Source organism: Canis aureus, chromosome 5, assembly GCF_053574225.1.
Source record: "Canis aureus isolate CA01 chromosome 5, VMU_Caureus_v.1.0, whole genome shotgun sequence".
Lineage (NCBI taxonomy): Eukaryota > Metazoa > Chordata > Mammalia > Carnivora > Canidae > Canis > Canis aureus.
The window spans coordinates 10,633,886-10,656,307 of NC_135615.1; the positions used below are offsets into that span (position 1 = coordinate 10,633,886).

Consider the following 22,422-nt stretch of genomic DNA (forward strand, 5'->3'; position numbering starts at 1 on the left):
GAGCTGAATCGACTAAAAATTGTTGAATCCAAAATTGTAACTTTTGTAATTATATAAAATAATGGTCACTTCAGTAGAAATATTCATTAGAGAGTTTCAATAACTATTTAATAGAAATGGATCTTTTGTCCTTCAAGTAAGAAAATACAATAAACATATATAAAATTTCTTCTAATTTGGTAAGTTTTCAGTACCAAATAAATTGCATGATACTTAGGAATTAACATTTTATGGTCTGCAGCTGTGAGGAGTAAGGTATGTATATATTACTGAAAAAAGAGTGTGCTTCCCCATGCAGCCTCCAACTCCTATCCCCCAAGAATAGTAAGGATTTTCAAAGGCATCAAATCTTTGAACATATGTGGTTTTATGACAAAAATCTATCCCAAAGGGATACTATTTGGGAATACAATTTAAATTTTTATATCAGCTCTTACTTTAGTAGATATATTTTGAGGTCGTTACATAAAAATATTGAATAATTTGAAAACTTACTTTTTATTTTTTATTCAGTATGGAGATTTATTCCCAGAGCGGGGCTTTTCTGATGCAAAATTGGAATGCTTGTATAGTCACAACAGCTGTCCCCACACCATGTGGTGTCTTCCATTACTTTACTGTAGAGATGGATTTTTGGCCCAGTGTCTCAGTAATATTGGACACACATGGTTTTAAGTGGCAAAGCAGTATGCTTATGCATTCATTTGACTTTCACAGCTACAGTTGGCTCTAGATTAGAACAAGGAGAATACATTCACACCATGGCCACCCTCATGGCTGCTGTAGTAGCTGGATCACAGTAGGCTCTGTTGCTTCTAAAGACACAACTAACTATTGCTGAGGAATTACACATTCACCAAAGTGCCTTACAGCTGTAGGAGAGAGAATAATGAATGGCTAAAAGGATTCTTTCAAAGATTTAGATTATGGGCCTAGTTATTATTGATCCAGGTTTTTTTAATATTAATAATGAAAATCACAGCCATGAAATAACTATGAAGCTAAAAGAAAAGACTGTCATAGCAATAGATGATTTTTCAGAGTATCAGTCCAAATACTTAAAATTTTTCCTTCCCAGAAAAAGGTGGCAACATACTTTAAGACTCATTAACAAAGAATTACAATCTGATCGGTCTTTAATGCCCATTATTCATAAATGCAGCATATTTGGAAAGCCAATCTATTAAAAATAGGAATTGCTTTAAAGAATTAGTTTACTTATGTGAAACAATGGCTTATATTATTGATGTTTTAGACAACTGCTTGCTAAAAATGTATTATTAATACAGAAATAAGATGATTTGATTTAATGTGAAATTGCATTGTTATATCTCTGTGCAGTGTCAACCTAATACTTCTCATGATATGACTTTTACTATCAATTTAAATTCTTAATAACTCTCACATTTCTGAAGCCAACTGGTATGGTTATTAAAGTTTCAGCTTTTTAAAAATAAAGTATTTCCTTGGAAATCCACTTTATCCCTCTAATGTCTGAATAATTTTTCCCCAAATAAAGTTAAATCAAACGAGCAAAAAGAAAAAAATCTTCAGTGTAAATTTTCAAATTATCTAATATGGAGCATTAGATTTCCAATATTCATTAAATATCAAGGAAATTCTGACCATACCCTATGTAGACTACCTTATTATAGAAGTGAATTTATGCATGTATCATAGGGGTTGTACTGATGAATATGTTTGAGGCTTTCAGCTTTTAGTGGATACAAAATAGAATGATTGATAAAATCCTCCCAACTATTGGCTATTATTTACTGACTCTTAAGTGGCAGGTTGTATTTATGCCAATTTATCTGCTTCAGGGAACATTCTTGATAGCAGAACAAAGTGAATAAAAGTAGTTTGCTTTGCAAATGAATGCAAATGGGAGAGCCTTTCGGAAAGCCCTTTAACAGGGGCAGTGCACTTTGATTATGAGTGAAGCTGCCATTTGGACATGGTGAAAAGAGCACGCTTGAACCATTGATTGGGGAAGACAGTAAAAAGTCAGGAAGGGCCCCGTTAAGCTTGCAGTGAGGCAGGCGGATGTCAGTGTGGTTAGAGCACAGTGGGAGAATGACAGGGAGGATTAGTGTCAGGGAGCAGCTTTGCTGTAGCTGTGGAGATAGTCCCTAGGGTCACTCACCTCTGACTGTTGTTCTGTGCTGATGGTTCTGTAATGCAAACGGCCTGATGTATGCCTGTTCATTATCGGAAATGGTGATTAGAAAAGGTATTTGTCTCAAAGGTTTCCTTTTTTCTTTTTTTCTTTCTTTTTAATTAAAGAAAATAAGGTGGGCTTCCTCCATTTCTCTGCTGACTCCTAGAGTATTGTTTAATACCAGAGGGGTTGGCGCCTCTGGTAGGGAATAGTTTAGTACTAAAATCTAATGTAAAATTATTGTAACATGGTTACTTGTTATTAAGTAATAGCTTCTTTTCCTCTGCTCAGCTTTGGGTTTGACCAAGTAGCAGTGCTGAATAAAATGCAGAGAATATGCTTGCTGTTAGAATTTTTGTGTTTGCAAAAAATTTTATAATCTTTAAGGTATTTTTTTAATTCAATTTAACAGCCTCTTAGAGGCAATTTACCTTCTCAAAAATGAAGTGTTTCTTTGCATGGACTTGATGGTTTAAGTCTTGGCTGTAAACATTTCTAGTTTTCTGTTCCAAGTTTTATAAAATGCTAACGTTTGATAAGTTGAACTTTTTGAAAGTACATGAGTTTTAGAATTAAATATTACATAGAATGAACAAAAAGCATCTCTTTGTTTCAGTTCTGATTCTAAATCAGTACATGTACTTGTTCACATTTTCATTTTTACTTATAAGGTGTTTTGTTTTCTTTAAATTATAATTTTTCTTAAAACTTTAAGACCTTTTATAACAGCCTTATAGGAAACATCTGTGAGAGCATGGTGGCACACAATGCATTTCATAGGCTTTGAGAGTGGTGCCTCACTTTAATGCAAAACTGAATTTTTTTTTTAATGTCTTAAAAAGTCTGGCTTCACAATATTTCTGCTTTCTTATTTGGTACACACAGGAAAATTTAAAAGGCTTGCTGGAGCTTTGCATTCGGAGTTAAATATGCAGATCAAAGCTTTATCTAAACTACTGGATTCATGCTTATAGTATTTTTTGCTAGAAAGCAAATTGCCAATAGTTGGTTTCACAAGCTTATTAAATGTTTTAGCGAACATTCTCTGAATTATCTTTTTCTATAATGTTTTGCAGGCACCTGAATGGACAGAAGAGGACCTCAGCCAGCTGACAAGAAGTATGGTTAAGTTCCCAGGAGGGACCCCAGGTCGATGGGAAAAGATTGCCCACGAATTGGGTCGATCGGTGACAGATGTGAGTTCACTCAGATTTGCATTGTATGGAGAGTGACAAACCAGAACAAGCCAACTATGTAGAAGACAGACATAGATGCATCCAACATTCTCTTTGGAGAAAGGCTACAATCCTTTTAGGACCTGGAAGTGAACCATTAACAAAATAAGCAAGAAGCAGATGTCAGCCAGTCCCCTGGTCCACAATTAACAGCTGTGTGAGGAATTCTAGTGTTTAGAGACTTAAGCTACAGTAACCTAATCACAGAAAACAATGCTGGTTTTTGTGTTTAAAGTGACCCCTTTAGCTGTGGTAAAAGTAGTTCTCAGACTAATCAGAATTAGAGAAGTTATATTTCAGCTGGAGCTCTTTAACGTTGAAGTACAGATTGCTCTAGGTACTTAATCAGGTAGCTTGGATTAATTAAATCAGCAATATTCTTATGTATGCCTTTTTATCTCAAAGATAGTACCTACCGTCCATTTTGACCAGTTGTTTGACCAAAAAAAATTATATACATGAACGAATATATAATATATATGTGTGCATGAATGAATATATATATGAGTGACTGGCTGTATCCAACTTTTAAAAGACTAAATATTTACCTGGAAAGTTTTTGATTTGACACTTTATTCAGGAAATTTAGGGCAGAGAACTTTACAAAAGCACCTACCACAGTATCTGACATGTGCTAAATAGTAAATGATTACTTAAAATCCAGAGAAATATATTTTAATCAATATGAGCCTCCACTTCAAAAATGGTAGTAAATATTCTTTACTAAATGAATCAGTTATTTACTGAATTTAATTTAAATAAATCCTATAAACCTATAATATTTCAGAGGTTACTGAAAGCAAAGATTCAAATGTCCAATTCTTTAAGTATGCCCTTGAGCCCGTTTTGATAATGAACAATTTTAAAACATTGCCAAATGATTAACACAGCCCCCCCCCAAAAAAAATCCAGGTTTTTACCTAAATGGTATAAATTTTTCATAGTAAAATTCCATTTTTTATTTTATAAACAAACATACAAAATATTGCTGTCAATTTTTTTCTTTTAATTTTTTTGTTTTTGGATAGGAATTGCCTTGAGAATTTTAAATTATAGTAATGAATGTTTTTACTACCAGATAGGTCTTTTAAAAATCACATTTAAAAGACTATTATTTGAATTTTTATATGATGTTTTGCATTATTTTGGCTTCAGAGTTAAAGTCTCATCATGTGGAAAAAATAGCTTTTGTATCTTGTAATTTTTCTTTTCCTTTTTTATGAGGAGACCCATTATCTTAGGTGACTGGAGAAGAACCATAAGAATGCCTTTTCTTCTGCTAAGAATGTTACTGGGATGTGCATTTTATTACCTTGTTTTTAGGTTGTTCATAAAAGATAAATTAATAATGCCTTATCAGTAAATGTCTGACCACAATAAAGACATTCCATGGTTATTGATGTTTTAAGTACTTGACCCTCTAATTATACAACTACTGTTACTATATGATTAACAAAAATTACTGAAATAATTTTTAGAAAGTTATCAAGCTGGTGTAAAAGAGCCTTAAAAGTTTTAGTTTTAATGGGAAAGAATAGTTCATTAATTTAGTGTCGCCTTTCAAAGCAGCACTGCCTTTAACTTTTTAAATAATATTTCTGTGAGACCTCATAGTTAATAATGTCAAAGACAGAAAATTGAATAGAGCAATATTTTAAATTGTCATTAACTGGTTAAATTTTTACCTATATTTTTAAAAGGAGAGATGAAAGTTTATATGCTAAGAATATACATGATGTAACCAGCAGAGCCTTGAGAATGGCTAGTTCATATCATAGATCTAGAAAACCTATACATTATATAGTAGTCTTAGTCTGTCTTTGTATAAGCAAAGACATCTTTGCAAACTTTTGCAAATTCATCCCGTATGTTTCAGTTGTTTTTCTTCTAGATTGACCCAAGGGAGACTGACTCCATGTCTGCAATAGACATTTTTTCCTTTTACATGGAAATAGCAAACATGACTTCTTGAGATTTTTTTTCCTCCAAATATTCTATTTTCATAATACAAAAGTACCTTGAAAATAAATATTTAGAAATCCTAAACTTTTTTTGGCACCAAAAAAATGCTACTGTAACTTTTTTTCTATATACAGCAGGCACACTGTGTTTTCATTCTGTGAGTATCATCTCCATAGCTAGACTCTACATTTCATTTCAGTAACCCCAGACAGAGGCGCATACACACACAAATCACTCTCTAAAAGAGAGCAGGTGTCTGAAGACTCAGATAACTTGTTTTAGTGAACACGCAGTGAATTACATTGAAGCAGCTAAAGTGAGTTCAGCTAATATAGTTCCTGTTAAGTGAAAGTTGACCTCACTTTAGATCATTTATACCTTTTGGCATTAATTAGATTTGTTTTCATTAAGTATTTAATTATGGTGAAAAAAATAAGTTCAGCTTGCTGTCATCAGAACCTCTGCTTACTGACCTGATCACCTGTACCAATTCTCCATGGTCTGCATATCTGTTCCTTGAGCCGTTTTTTGTTTTTTTGTTTTGCTAACTTTCTAACTTCAGGTTTAGTTCTCTTTCCTTCAAGAAACAATTGACCTTTTGTGGGGAACAATAAGAGTATACTCGTGGTGGGATCTATATGTCCTTTATTTGGGTTGACACATTACAATGAAAGACCCATTTTATTACTCATTTTAAAAAGGAGTTTTCGGTGTATTAATTGCCACAATCAACAAGTTGCTAAATTCTACTCTGGATAAATATAAGCAATGTGATTCCCATTGTAAAAAATTCAAAGTATATTTTAATTCAGATATATCAAAACTATAAGACCTACTTTACTATAGAATAAGTATTTTAAATGTTAATATATGCCTTTCAGCAAATAATTTTGGTAACCACAAAGGACACTCAAATTGTAAAAACAACAAAGGAAACAAAAACTGGCACATGAAACCAACTTTAATGTGATTATTAACTGCAGGTTTTCTCAATTAAGGTCAGGGAGCCTCAGATTTCTTTCTTCTGAAGTAATACTCTCTTGCCTGAAAGGATGTAAACTGATGCTGCTTCTCTCCTGGTCACTAATCTCTTGCATTCTGGTTGTGATAACAGACTGATTGGAGATTTTCTGCCTGCTTGGAAAAGGCCCAGGTAGGCAGCAAAACAAGACAGGTGAATAGATTTAAACAGACTTTTATAATTAGCTTAGTGCCACAGTGAGATGTGGAGGTGTGTAGTTAGATAAGCGTCCTCATGTGCAAGTGAAAAAGAGGAGGGAAAATCATAAAATTCCCAATTGTATTTTATGTAGCTACAGCTTAGAGAGGAGATACTCTTGGAGGAATTTATATGTTATGGTAGTCGTTTCAAAAATATGTAAGTGGAAAAAAAAAATATGTAAGTGGGATTTTATTCAATAGAAGATAAACTTTATGGTTTATCAGTGAATTAAATATATAGTAATTATTTTGGCCAGTATATTACTGCTATTATTTTTAGAGTTAGACTAGACCTATGTGAGTTGTAAAGATGACAAGGACTGTCTCGCTGTCCTCTTAACCAGGCTTCCTGCTAAAGCACTTCTCTTGGTCTGAGCCTGACTCATACTCTCCCTCTCTCCTCCCTCACTTCTCTTCCTCTCCTTCCTCACTTCCTCAATCTCAAGACCTTTTAAGATATTTAAATTTTAGAAAGGAATAGGTCTTTTATCTCATCCTTCTTGTTAGATGAGTCACTGGCTAATCTAATAACCAATTTTCAAACTAATATTAATAGGTGATAAAGATGTGTTACCAAAATCCCAATCTCTCTCTGTCTCTCTTTCTCTCTCTCTCATACACACACACACACACACACACACACACACACACACTTACTTGTATTTGAATAGGAGGCTTTAGGTTCTTACACTGAGTATATATATATGAATGATTGGGCTAAAAATTTCAGGCAACTTGACTGCTTGTTTAAAGAAAAGAGAAGACAGTAATATTAGGATCTTTTGGTGTCCATCAGAGAAAATTGCTTAATTGTTTAATCTGTCTACTAATTTGGTTAGAGTTTTGCTATAATATCACTTCTGAGGCAAAAGTTTATAGACCTGCCTTCCGTGTCACCATTTTTCTCTCAAAATTGAGCAATATCACACATGCAGCAGGATGATAAACTATATATTTCCTATATAAGAATAACATTGCAAAAATCAGATCAAACCAACATTTTTAACTGTTTTAAGTGATAATATTATTCCATCATTCATTTTTGAGGTATATTTTTCAAAACCTGTAAATATTCATTGTTTTACTTGATCTTCACAACAGCATGGGTGAGACAGATAGGCAGCATTATTTATCCCCATTTTACAGTTGAGTACACTGCTACTGAGATGTTTGTTCAAAGTGACACAACTACCAGTAAAGTTGGGACAACACCAGGTATTTTGGTACCTCATCTAATATGTTCCTATTCCTACTTAACGCTGTTTTATTGCTGTGTGTATGAAAAACACTTTAAAAGTGTCTAGACACTTTTTATCATTAAAACTTTTTGGTAAAACTATGTTCATAGAAAAAAAATAAACTTTTAAAAATACATTCAAGTAAAAAATTTTTTCTCATCAGCCATAATAAAAAATTACTTGTATAAACATTTTGTCATATATCATCTAGACTTTAGTCCTTAGGCATGAATATATATAATCTTAACAGTATCAATCAGTATCCTGTCCTTTTTACTTCACTATGAAACAGAGCTACTCTTCATGACAGTGAAATCCACTTCATTTTTCTAAACACAGAATATTTTTGGTGTCTTAATATAATTAAGGAATGTCCTACTGATTATCATTTAAATTGCTTCCTGTTTTGCTATTTTACTGGATTGTCTAATTTTTTTTTTCCATCCACCTTTCCACTTATTTCTATGTTCTTAGCTTGTATTCCTAGAAGAACTGCTTGGTTCAAGAATATGGATGTTTCTAGAACTTTTGATGGCTCTAAAACTGGCCTCCAGAGAAGTCATAACAATATGCAATGCCATTGATAGTGTAACGAGAGGTCATTCGTCATAATTCACAAACACTGAGTATTATTTTTTGCTTTTCATCATTGCCTGTCAAATAAGTGAAAAGTGTTACAGCACTGATTTTTGTGACTTGCTTCCTTACATATTGATTTTCTATCAGAAGCTTGTGTTAATTCATTAGAATTTTAGGATAGAGTCTTATTGCCTGCAAATACTTTGCCATTTTCTTTATATCTTGTGTTCTTTTTTATTTATGTATTTTTAGTAATCTCTACACCCAGCATGGATTCAAACTCACAGCACTGAGATTAAGAGTCACATGCTGTATTGACTAAGCCAGCCAGGTGCCCCTTTATCTTATTTTCTTATTTGATTATATTACCTAGCTCTTCCAGAGAGGTTATTATATTACAGTAATAGTGATTAGTGCAGACTTTTTACTCAACATTATAATAAGAAAACCTGATTTTTGGCCATTAATTTTAATATTAGACATTGATACGAGAGATATGTTATTGTGCTAGGGAAATTTTTTTCAGATTTTCCAATTCTAATTCATTACTCTTGTGCTCAGGAATAGATACAAAATTTAACAATGATTTTTTTAAACATATATCAACATGATCATATAATTTTTCTCATATGACCTAATGAGGATAAATATATTATCAGGGCCTCTCCTTTGTTTTTGTTTTTGTTTTTTTAAGATTTTATTTATTTATTCATGAGAGACAGAGAGAGAGAGAGACAGAGAGAGAGAGAGGCAGAGACACAGGCAGAGGGAGAAGCAGGCTCTATGCAGGGAGCCCAACACGGGACTCGATCCCAGGTCTCCAGGATCAGGCCCAGGGCTGAAGGCAGGTGTTAAACCGCTGAGCCACCCGGGCTACCCAGGGCCTCTCCTTTGTATTTCCAAGACAAACTTCACTTGGTCATATAATACTATTCCTTAATAAACAGGTGGATTTGTTAATAATTTAAGATTCTTGCATTTATATATATATTGTCTATATTATAGAATCTTTGATGTTTTGTTAATGGGATATCTTTAGATAGGGTTATACCAACCTTCTAGAATTAGTTTATTATACCAGCATTCTAAGGATGGTATTTAGAGAGTCAATACAGTACTGAATTTATAAAATGAGGGGAAAAGGAAAGGATCTGTGAAAATAAAGAATCAGAACAAAAATACATATCCAAATAAGTGAAGTAGAATGGTTGAAAGTTATCAGGAAAATGTCCTACGGAGCAGTTACAATACTATAGAAAAGATAAATACAGGGAATCAGTCCAAGAGTCCAAACCTGATTGAAAGTTCTAGTGAGAGAGAGAAAGAGAAAACAAATCTAAGAAGATTATTCACTAAATAATACAAATGAAGTTTTGTAAAACTTGTAAAAGCCTGAGACCAATTTATAAGAACCTTCCAAAGTCAAGTGGGATACATAGAAAAGATCCTGGAAAATTTTATGAACACTGACTACACAGATGATCTTTAAAGCTTCCAGAAAGAAGAAACGTCCAAATAAGGCCAGAGTGACAGCAGATTGCTTAGCAACACTAGGTTCTGTGAGGAGAAATGGTTCTGAATCTACAGCAAACCAAGTGTGATGGTAAATACATGAGGCAGGGATGCACCCTCTTTCTTATAAAGTTCCCTGAGATTGTACTCTAGCAAAACAATCAAAACTGAATAAAATTTAAAAAGAGAAAGACATGGGATCCAGTCCAATAGAACAGAAATCCCAAGACTCCAGAGTGATACAATAGGCCAAGAGTGCAATATATCTACCTTGAAGTAAGAGAATGAGAGGTTGTGTGAGAGCAATTCCTAAAGAAAGGAAGGTTTTTTTTTTTTTTTTCTTTTTTAAAGATTTAATTTACTTATTCATGAGTGACACAGAGAGAAAGGTAAAGACACAGGCAGGGGGAGAAGCAGGCTCCGTGCAGGGAGCCAGATGCAGGACTCAATCCCGGGACCCCAGGATCATGCCCTGAGCTGAAGGCAGATGCCCAAGCACTGAGCCACCCAGGCATCCCAGAAAGGGAGATTTTATAGATTAGATAATAGGGCTGAAAACTTCTAAAAATCTATATGTACAAAAAAAGGCAACTAGAAACTCTATAAACAATAGAAAACCATTCAAAAAAGGCATAGTCCAAATTTAAGTATACTAGAAAGTAGAATAATAGAGCAAAATAATTTGATATTGAAAACATTCTCCTTTGAGGGCGCAAGAAATGTGTCCATAGCATAGTACTTTTCTCTACAGTGAGTAATATTTACCAGATCATAATTTGTAAGATCTTACAAAATGGCTTTTCATATTTTAAACAATTTTATGTATTTTACAGATGGTTTTTCAATTTTTAAAATCAACAAATTGTAGAAGATTATGGCAAGTTGCCCAGCAACGATTCGTCCAAGTTCCCCAAAGCTCTGCTCTGGTTAGGTTACTAATTTCTTTTCAGAGGAACATAATTGAAATAATATGAGTTCATAGGAACTCTTATGCACTTTTCCCTTCCACTGAGCTGGAATACCAAATTTGCCTGCATCCAAGTTACAATCATGCAGGTAAAGACAGTTGCCCTCAAGATGGTGGAGACGCACATAGTGGAAAGAGCCTGAGTGTATGGAGTAAAAGCAAAATTGTAGGTAGTGACAAGCTGTAAAGAAAAACAAAGCAAAGTAAGAAGTTAGAGACTGAAGGGAACTGCAATTAAAAATGGGTTCTAGGGGCACCTGGGTGGCCCAGCCGCTTTAAGTGTCTGCCTTTGGCTCAGGTAATGATCCCAGAGTCCTGGGATCTAGCTGCATATCAATCAGGCTCCCTGCTCAGCAGGGCGTCTGCTTCCCCCTTTCCCTCTGCCACTCTCTCTCAAAGTCTTTTTTTAAAATGGGGTTCTGAGGAAAGTCTCTCAAACAGGTAATACTTGAGCAGTGACACAAAGCAAGGAGTACGGCTGTCTGAGGAAGTGTTCCAGGTAGAGGAAACAGCACTTACAAAATCTTTGAGGTAAGATCATGCTAGGGGTCTGCAGAGTCTAGCATAGAGGTCAGTATAGCTGAAAAGGGTAAGTAAGAGGGGATTACAGAAGATGAGGGCGAGAGGCAGTGGAGAACCAGACTATATAGGACCTTGCTGGCCACAATAAAGATTTTGGATTTTACCCTGAGTGAGATGGTTAAAGCGCTAGAAAATTTTGAGCACAAGGAGAGCAAGTTTTAAAGGAGTCATTTCTGATTGCTTTTTGGAGAAGACACTGTAGTAGCAAAAGTATGCAAGCAGGAAGGCAGGCCAAATAAGGTGCTATTTCAGTTGTTCTTGCAAAAGATGATGGTATATGGACCAAGGGTTATTGGGGGAGGTGGGAAAAAAAGGTTGAACTCAAGATATAATATACCAAAAGCAGATTATTTAATTATATGTACACTGGAAACTGTAACTATCAGAAGAACTGTGAACAGAAATTACTGCCTCTGGATGTAGGGTATGTTGCTTTTCATAATAAGCTCTGGTATACTGCTTTTTCTTTAAGCTATGAACATATATTGATTTTTTAAACTACTTTTAAAAATCTAAGGAAACAGAATATACTATATTTAATATTTTTCCATGTCAGTATATCTAGGCCTACCTCATTCTTCATTTTTTTAATTATAAAAGCTTTATTGATTTACAGAAATAGGAAAATCAATCCTAAAATTTGTATGGAACTACAAAGGACACCAAATAGCAAAATCTTGAGAAAGAACAAAGCTGGATGTGTCACACTTCCTCACTTCAAAATATATTATAAAGCTACAGTAATCAAAACAGTATGGCACTAGCATAAAGAAGACAAGTAGACAATGGAACAGAATAGAGAGCCCCGAAGTAAATACACACAAATACGGTCAACTGATCTTCAAACAAGGGTGCAAACTATACACAATAAGGAAAGGATAGGCTTTTCAGCAATGATGTTGGGAAAACTGGATATCCACATGCAGAAGAATGAAATTGGACTCTTACACCATGCAAAAACTCAGCTCAAACTGGATTAAACAACAAAAAAAAAAAAAAAAAAAAAAACTGGATTAAACAGTTAAACATAAGACCTAAAACCAAAACTCCTAAAAGAAAATAGGAGAAAGCATCTTGACATTGGTCTTGAAATGATTTCATTGATATGACACCAAAAGCACGGGCAATAAAAACAAAAATAAACAAGTGGGACCCAATCAAACCTAAAAGTTCTGCACAGCAAAGAAAACAGTCAACAGAATGAAAAGGTAACCTATGGAGTGGGAGAAAATATTTGCAAACCTTGTATCTGATATGGGCAACCCCAGTGGTGCAGCGGTTTAGTGTCACCTGCAGTCTGGGGTGTGATCCTGGAGACCCGGGATCGAGTCCCACATCAGGCTCCCTGAGTTGAACCTGCTTCTCCCTCTGCCTGTGTTTCTGCCTCTCTCTCTGTGTGTGTCTCTCAAACCTTTTATCTGATAAATCATTAATCTGGAACTATAAAACTCCTAGAAGAAAATAAAGGGGATAAGCCCTTTGACAATCAATCTTAGTGATGATTTTTTGGGTTTAACACCAGAAGGCAGCAAAAGCAAACAGAAAGGACTACATCAAACTCTACAAAGCTTCTGCATAGCAAGGAAACCATCAACAACATAAAAAGGAAACTGTGGAATAGGAAAAAATATCTGCGAACCACATATCCAAAATGAGTTAATATTTAAATATATAAGGAACTCCTATAATACAGTAGCAAAGACCCCACAAATAACTAAAAATTGAGCAAAAGAATTAGACATTTTTCCAAAGAAGATATATAAATGGCTAACAAATATATGAAGAGATGCTCAATATGCTAATCATCAAGGAAATACAAATCAAACCACAATGAGATATCACACCTGGTAGGATGGCTATTATCAGAAAGACCAAAGATAATGCTGGTGATGATGTACAGAAAAGTGAATGTCTGTACAGTGTTGGTGGGAATGTAAACTATCAGATGAATAGATCATGAAAATGTGAATTCATATCTATATATCTAAATATATATATAAAGACCCACACATACTGAAATATCATTCAGGGAGAAAATGTCAAACTCAGGATGCAGGGAAAGGGAACTCTCTTGTATTGTTCGTGGCAATGCAAATTGGTGCAGCCATCCTGAAAAACAGTATGGAAGTTCCTAAAAAAGTTAAAAATAGAGCTGCCATAGGACAGATGCTCTACTGCTCTACCACCAATTACACTACTAGGTATTTATCCAAAGCATACAAACATAGTGATTGGAAGGGGCACATGCACTCTAGTGTTTATAGCAGCAATGTCCACAATAGCCAAAATATGGAAAGAACCCAGATGTCCATCGAAAGATGAATGGATAATGAAGATGTGGTGTGTGTGTGTGTGTATACACACAGATATACACACATGTATATACATATATACACACACAATGGAATATTACTGTCATTAAATAATGAAATCTTGCCATTTGCAACAACATGGTTGGAACTAGAGGGTATTATGCGAAGTGAAATAAGTCAGAGAAAAATACCATATGATTTCACTCACGTGGAATTTAAGAAACACAACAGATGAAAATTGGTAAGGGAAGGAAAAATAAAATAAGATGAGAACTGAGAGAGAGGCAAACCATAAAAGACACTGATCTCTAGGAATTAAAAAGGGTTGCTGGAGGGGAGGTGGGGGGAAGGGATAATTAAACAATGGGCATTAAAGAGGGCACTTCACGTAATGAACACCAGGTGTTACATGCAACTGATCAATCACTAAAGCCTACCTCTGAAACTAATTAAAAAAAAAAAAAAAAACTTTAGAAAAAGTCAAACTCAAAGAAACAAATCATAGAAAAGTAGTTGCCAGGGGCTGGGGGAAAATAGGAAGAGGTTGATAAAAGGATATAAACTTTGAGTTATAAACTGAATAAGGTCTGAGAATCTAAAGTATAGCATGATGACTATAGTTGATAACACCGTGGTATATAATTGAAATTTGCTAAGAGAATAAACTTAAATGTTCTTATCAAAATGAATATATGAAGTGATACATATGTTAAGTAACTCAATAGGGGAAATTCTTTCACAGTGTGTATAAATATAAGATTATGTTGTGCACTTTAAATATTTTACAGTTGTATTAAAATTTTGTCAACTATACCTAAAAAACAAAACAGTAGGGATCCCTGGATGGTGCAGCGGTTTGGCACCTGCCTTTAGCCCAGGGCGCGATCCTGGAGACCCGGGATCGAATCCCACGTCGGGCTCCCGGTGCATGGAGCCTGCTTCTCCCTCTGCCTGTGTCTCTGCCTCACTCTCTCTCTCTCTGTGTGACTATCATAAATAAATAAAAAACAAAAAATAAAATTAAATTAAATTAAAAAAACAGTAAATTGACACCCATGTAATGGAAGTCTTCTAGATCCATAGGAAAAAATTGGATTTGGTGATGACCATACTCACTGAAAGGTGATTTTCATTTCCTAGAGTGACATACTATCATACTCAAGGACACCCTGGCCATTAAGCTTTATATTAGACCACCACTTGTTTAAAAATATCTTTATCTACTTAGAATCATAAATAATATGCTGAGGATGCAAACTTGCCCCCAAAACAAATATTTTGTGATTATTGCTATATACATCCTTTCTCCTGAGACAAAAAAAGAAATGAAAAGAAATTCTCAAGGAAAAAAGGATCATTTGGAGCTCTCATTGTGATACAACCATTTTATGACACTATGAAATATAAATATGAAATTGACAAAGAGGCTAAATATTAAAAGAATTGCTTTACCACATAGAATTGGAAAATTAGCCAGTTGTGCTTTGCTTTTTTCTAATAGGTTCTAAGTTGCCTCTTACATGAGACAAAAATATGGTTCAGAGAGGACTATGGTGACATCCCCTTAGTTTCACTGACGCTGAGAATCTGAAGGACTCAGATTATAGCAGCTATTTGTTTTGTATGATAGACCAGATTTTTATATACATTGTATTCAGACTTCTCTATCAGTACAAGAAGTAAACCAGGTATTCTCAAATGAATTCACCAAAACCTTCTCTGGGAGAAGCCCTCCTGAAGTCAAAACAAATATCAAACCCTGACCTCAGAAACTTTCCTTCAAAGGAGCCACAATTTGATTTGACTTGTTTGTAGAGCAATTTATGCCCCAGGGCATTTTGTAAACAGTAGAGCATCTGTCAGCAATTAGTGGTGTTTAACACTCTGTGTGGTCAGGTAAGGAGAGAAAGAGAGTCCTGCAAATACCACTATCATCCAAAATTACCGAGCCCATGCATACCTGCACCTCCCTGAGGAGCAACATCAGAGAACTTAACATTTTAGGAGACAGAGGGCTTAGACTTCACTAAAATAATCGAGCCATCCACTGAACAAACATGCAAATAACGATAAGTGTGATGGGGTGTGGGGTACAGGAAGGGAAAACCAGTAACCAGAAGTGCTGCCATACATTATCTAAATGTTCAGTTTACAACACAAATAATGAGCCCTGAGGGCCTGGCTCAGTTGAAAGCACATGTGACTCCTGATCTTAGGTCTTGAGTTTGAGCCCCACATAGGGTGTAGAGATTACCCCCCCAAAAAATAAATAACGAGCCCTGTAAAGAACTAAGAAACCATGACCTACCACTAGAAAAAAAGAAGGCAACAGAAACTGCCTATGAGAATGACAGATTTAGATTTAACAAAAAGAATTTAGTCAATACAAATATGTTTTCAAAACTAAAGGAAAGCATGAATAAAGAAACGAAGGTATGATGAGAGTGTTACATGATACAGAGAATATCAATAAAGAGATTATTTTGAAATAGACACAAGTGGTAATTCTAGAGTTGTACAATAATTTAAATTTTTAAAAATTCACTAGAGAGGCTCCACAGTAAATCTGAACTGACAGGGAAAAGAATTAGCAAACTTGAAAATAGGTCCATGTAGATATTCAAGCTGAAAAACGAGGGGAAAAATAAAAATAAACATCTTTGAAAAATAAATAAAAAATAAATTTAAAAAAATAAACATCTTCTGAGAAATATGAGATACCATTAAACACACCAACATATGCATAATGGGAGTACTGGAAGGACAGAAAGAAAAAGTATCCAAAGAATACATGGGTAAAAACTTCAAACTTTTTGAAAAACACTAGCCTATATATCAGGAAGCTTAGTGAATTTGAGTAGGAAAACCTCAGATACCGCAAAAGGCACATATAATTAAAATGCTGAAAGCCAAAAATAAGGAGGAAATCTTGAAAGCAGTAAGAGAACAATGACTCATCACTTACAAGGGAACCTCCCCAGTAAGATTAACAGCTGACTTCTCAGCAGAAGCAATAGAGGCCAGAATGCGGGGAATAACATATTCAGAGTTGGCAGAGAAAAACCTGCCAACCAAGAATCCTATATCTAACAAAACTATTTTTCAAAAATGAGAGCCAAACAAAAACTTTTCAAGATATAAACGGAAATAATTCAGTCTGAAAGCAAATGATCCAACAAGGTAATTCAAATCCACATAAAAAATGAAAAGCACCAGTAAAAGTAATTAGGTAATTATAAAAAAATTAATCAGAAATGCATATTTTGCTCCTCCTAAGTAATTTATTTTTTTTCCTCCTAATTTAAAAAGCAATTGTATAATATATATGTAATGCTTTGCCCTATTACATATAGAAAAATAATATATGTATTTGCCAGTAAGAGCACACAGGAGGTAAATGAGAGCAAAGCTATGTTGGAATGAGTAAACTACTACAGATGATAGTGTAATAATTGTGACAATGTATTGTTGGATTTTTAACATGGATACCGTATATATAATGATTATACCACAGTTTGAGGGAAAAAAGGAATAGAGCTATGTAGAAGAAATGTTTATTTTTATCACTGGAATTAAGCTATTGTAGATCTGAGGCTGATTTTCATAAGTTAAGATGTATATGGTAAATCCTAGAATATCTTTAAAAAATGCAAAAATATAGTAAAAAAATCATTAAAGAAATTAAAATGCTACACTAGAAAATATTTACTTAGACAAAAGAAAGAAATAATGGGAGTTGGGCAGCCCCAGTGGTGCAGCAGTTCAGCACCACGTGCAGCCCAGGGCGTGATCCTGGAGACCCTGGATCGAGTCCCACGTCAGGCTCTCTGCATGGAGCCTGCTTCTCCCTCTGCCTGTGTGTCTGCCTCTCATTCTCTCTCTGTGTCTCTATGAATAAATAAATAAAATCTAAAAAAAAAAAGAAAGAAAGGAATAATGGAGGACTAGAGGAACAAAAAAGTTATAAGAAAAAAGCAAAAGGGGGCAGCCTGGGTGGCTCAGTGGTTTGAGCACCTGCCTTCAGCCCAGGGCGTGATCCTGGTGTCCCGGGATCGAGTCCCACATCGGGCTCCCTCCATGGAGCTTGCTTCTCCCTCTGCCTGTGTCTCTGCCCCTTTCTCTCCTCTCTCTCTCTCTCTCTCATGAATATATAAATATTAAAAAAAAAAGAAAAAGGTAAAATGACAGACATAAATCCAGCTATATCAATAATAACATTAAATGTGAATGGATTAAACAACCCAAAGAAAGATCATGATCCATCTGTATACAATCTACATGAGACATGCTTTTTTTTTTTTTTAAGATTTATTTATTCATGAGAGATACGCAGAAAGAGAGAGAGGCAGAGGCATAGGCAGAGGGAGAAGTAGGAGTAAGCTCCCCACAGGGAGCCCAATGCGGGACTCAATCCTAGATTCCAGGATCACGCCCTGAGCCGTAGGCAGATGCTTGACCACTGAGCCACCCAGGCATCCTGAGACACACTTTAGATTCAAAGAGAAATAAAATGAAAGGATGGAAAAAGATAATATGCAAACAGCAACCATAAGAAAACTATGGTGGCTCTACTAATATCAGACAAAATATGCTTTAAAACAAAAAGTTACCAGAGATAAAGAGGGACATTTTTTTAAACATTAAAAGGCCAACCTAGAAAAATATAACAGTGGTAAACATATGTACCTAACAACTGAGCACCAAAATACATTAAGCAAAACCTGATATAAATGAAAAGAGGGGTGTCTGGCTGGCTTGGTCAGGAGAGCATACAACACTTGATCTCAAGGTCGTGAGTTTGAGTCCCATGTTGGGTGGAGAAATTAAAAATAATGAAAGTCTGAAAGAAAGGAAGGAAGGAAAAGTATTCAATAATAATGGTTGGATGCATCAATACCCCCACTTTCAATACTGTGTAGAACTAGACAGAAGATCAAAAGGAAGACTTGAATAAATACAATATCTGTTCAACATTTTATCAAGAGAATATATGTTCTTCTTAAGTACAAATGAGACATATTCTAGGATAGGCCATATGCTAGGCCAAACAAACTTCAATAATATTAAAAGGATGGAAATAATACAAAGTATGTTCTCTCATGCCAAAGGAATGAAATTAGAAATAAGTTAACAGGGGGGACGCCTGGGTGGCTCAGCAGTTTAGCGTCTGCCTTTGGCCTAGGGCATGATCCTGGAGTCCCGGGATCGAGTCCCATGTCAGGCTCCCTGCAGGAAGCCTGCTTCTCCCTCTGCCTGTGTCTCTGCCTCTCTCTCTCTCTCTCTCTCTCTCTCTTTCTGTGTCTCTCATGAATAAATAAATTAATTAATTAAATATCTTAAAAATAAGTTAACAGGGAAAAACATTGGGAAAATCAACAAATATGTTAAAATTAAACAGCAGACTACTAAATGAGTCAAGAAATTACAAGGGGAATCAAAATTCTTAAACATGAATGAAAATGAAGACATAACACACCAAAACTTAAGGAATGCAGCTAATGCAGTTCCTAAAGGGAAATTTATAGCTTTAAATGCCTTTATTAAGAAAGAAGAAGGTGGGGGGCCCCTGGGTGGCTCAGTCAGTTAAGTGTCCAACTCCTGATTCCAGCTCAGGTCATGATCTCAGGGTCATGAACTAAAGCCCCAGGTTGCCTCTGCAGTGGCCATGGAGTTTGGTTAAGATTCTCTCCCTTCCCTCTAAAAAAAAAAAAAAAAAGAAAGAAAGAGAGAGAGAAAGAAAGAGAGAGAGAGAGAAAGAAAGAAGAAAGAAAGAAAGAAAGAAAGAAAGAGAAAGAAAGAAAGAAAGAAAGAAAGAAAGAAAGAAAGAAAGAAAGAAAGAAAGAAAGAAAGAAAGAAAGAAAGAAAGAAAGAAAGAAAGAAAGAGAAAGAAAAGAAAAAAAGAAAGGCAGGCAGGCACCTGAGTGGCTCAGATGGTTAAGCAAATAACTACTTAGCTCAGGTCTTAATCTGAGAGTCATGGAATTCAAGGCCTACATTGAGCTTCATTCATGTAGGCATGAAGCCTACTTTAAAAAAAGAAAGATCGTAAGTCAGTAATATGACCTCTACCTTAAAGCAAGGTGGTGGGGGGGGGGGGGGCGTAAAAACAAGGAGAGAAAAGGAATAGAGCAGAAATTAATGAAATAGAGACTAGAAAGTCAGTAAAGTCAATGGATTCAAAATCTGATGCTTTGTAAACATCAATAAAATTCACATTTAGCTAGATTGACCAGTCTTTTCCCAAGGGAGAAAAAGGACTCAAATTGCTATAATCAGAAATGAGGGGAAAAAAGGACATTACTACCAACCTTATAGAAATAAAAAGGGCTGTAAAAGAATACAGGAACAAGTATATGCCAAGAAATTAAAGATCTATTTTTCTAATAGATATAAATGAAATGGACAAATGCCTTGAAAGATAAACTACTGAAACTGAATCAAGAAGAAATAGAAAATTGAAACAGACTTGTAATAGGTGTAGAGATTGAATTAGTAATAAAAGAATCTACCTACAAAGAAAAGCACAAATCTAGATGGCTTCACCACTGAATTCTACCAAACCTTTAAAGAAAAGTACCGATACTTCACAAAATCTTCCAAAAAATAGAAGAGAGTGACTACTTCCCAACTCATTTTATGAAGCCAGTATTGTCCTTATACCAAACCAGGAAATGACAAGAAAACTACAGACTAATATTTTTTTATGAGTAGAAATACAATAAAATATAGCAAACTGTTTCTGGCAACTTATAAAAATAGTACTATACTCTGATCAACTGGATTTAGCCTAAGATGCAAAGCTGATTCAACATCTGAAAATCAATTACAGTAAATACATTGTATCAATAATAAAAAATAAACATCACAAGATCATCTCAATAGAACCATATGACAAAATCCAGCACCCTTGCATGATAAAAATATTCAACAAACTAGGAATAAAAGGGAAGTGCCTTGACCTAATAAAGAGCATCTACTAAAAACCACAGTTAACATCATGCTTACTAGGATAAAAGGGGATGTTTTCCTGATGAGATAATTCAATGTTTTTAACATTGTACTAGAAGTTCTAGTCAAGGAAATTGGCAAGAAAGGCAAGAAAAATAAGATTGAAAAGAATGAAGTAAACAGTCTCTATCTGCAGATATATATATATATATAATCTGAAGGAATTCATTTAAAAAACTGTTGAAACTAATGAGTTCAGTAAGATTGGAGGATACATATTGGTATACAAAAATCAGTTTGGGACGCCTGGGTGGCTCAGAGGTTGAGCATGTGCCTTCGGCCCAGGGCATAATCCTGGGACCGAGTCCCACGTCGGGCTCCCTGCACAGAGCCTGCTTCTCCTTCTGCCTGTGTCTCTGCCTCTCTCTCTCTGTGTGTGTCTCTCATGAATGAATAAATGAAATCTTTTTTAAAAAAAATTAGTTTTACTTTTATAAATCTACAGTGAACAATCTGAAAATTAAATTCAGAAAATAATTTCATTCATAATAGCATCAAAAAGAATAAAATACTTAAGAATTAGTTTAACAAAAGAAGTACAAACTTTTAACTGTGAAAACTACAAAACAGTGTTGGAAGAAATTGAAGATCAAAATAAATGGAAAAATATCCCCTGTTCATGGATCAGAAGTCTTAATCATTGAGATGGCAATATTCCCCTAACTGTAAAACTATAAATAGATTAATTGAACTTCATCGGATTTAAAAACTTCCATGTTTCACAGGATACCATTAAGAAAGTGAAAAGACAACCCACAGAAGGGGGAAAATATTTGTAAATCGTTTATCTGATAAAGGGCTTATATCCAGAATATATAAAGAGCTCTTACAACTCAATAATAAATCACCCAAATAAAAAAAGGAGAAAGGATCTGAATAGACATTTCTCCAAAGAAGTTACACAAATGCCAATAAAACACATGGAAAAATGTTCAATATCCTCAGTCTTTAGGGAAATGCAAATCAAAACCACAAGATCCTACTTCACACCCACCAAAATGGCTAGAATCAAAAAGTTTGATAACAAACTTTTTTCCATAACAAATGTTTGCCAAGATGTAGAGAAATCAGAAGCCTCATGCATTGCTAGTGTAAATATAAGATGGTGCAGCCATATTGGAAAACAGTATGGCAGTTCCTCAAAAAGTTAAACATAGAGTTACCATATGTCTCTGCAGTTTGACTCCTAGGTGTATACCCAAGATAAATGAAAACATTTTGCCCAAACAAAAACTTATACACAAATGTTTATAGAAGTATTATCCATAATAGCCAGAAGATTGAAACAATGCAAATGATTATCAACTAATGAATGGATAAACAAAATGTGGTATATTCATATAGTGGAATATTATTCAGCAAAAGGAATGAAGTACTGATATATACAACTTGGATAAACCTGGAAAATATTACTAAGGGAAAGAGGTCAGCCACAAAAATCCATATATTGTATGATTCCATTCATATGGAAGTCCAGAACAGGAAAATCTAGAGACAAAAGGTAGATTTCTGATTGTTTATTGATCAGTGAGGGATTGAGTGAGATGGGGAGGGTGATAGCTAAAGGGTGTTAGTTTTCTTTCTGAAGTGATGAAAATGTACTAAAGTTGGCCATGATGATGGTTGTACGTATCGATATAGTAAA

The 22,422-nt window shown here is 34.8% G+C and overlaps 1 protein-coding gene across 1 annotated transcript in view; it reads left to right on the forward strand.

Annotated features, from left to right (window-relative positions):
• Window positions 1-22,422, forward strand: part of DNAJC1 (DnaJ heat shock protein family (Hsp40) member C1) — a 205,992-nt gene that overhangs the window by 175,166 nt on the left and 8,404 nt on the right. The window contains exon 9 of the mRNA XM_077896846.1: window positions 3,238-3,357. Within this exon, the coding sequence (XP_077752972.1) occupies window positions 3,238-3,357 (120 nt within the window). The remainder of the gene's footprint in view (window positions 1-3,237; window positions 3,358-22,422) is intronic.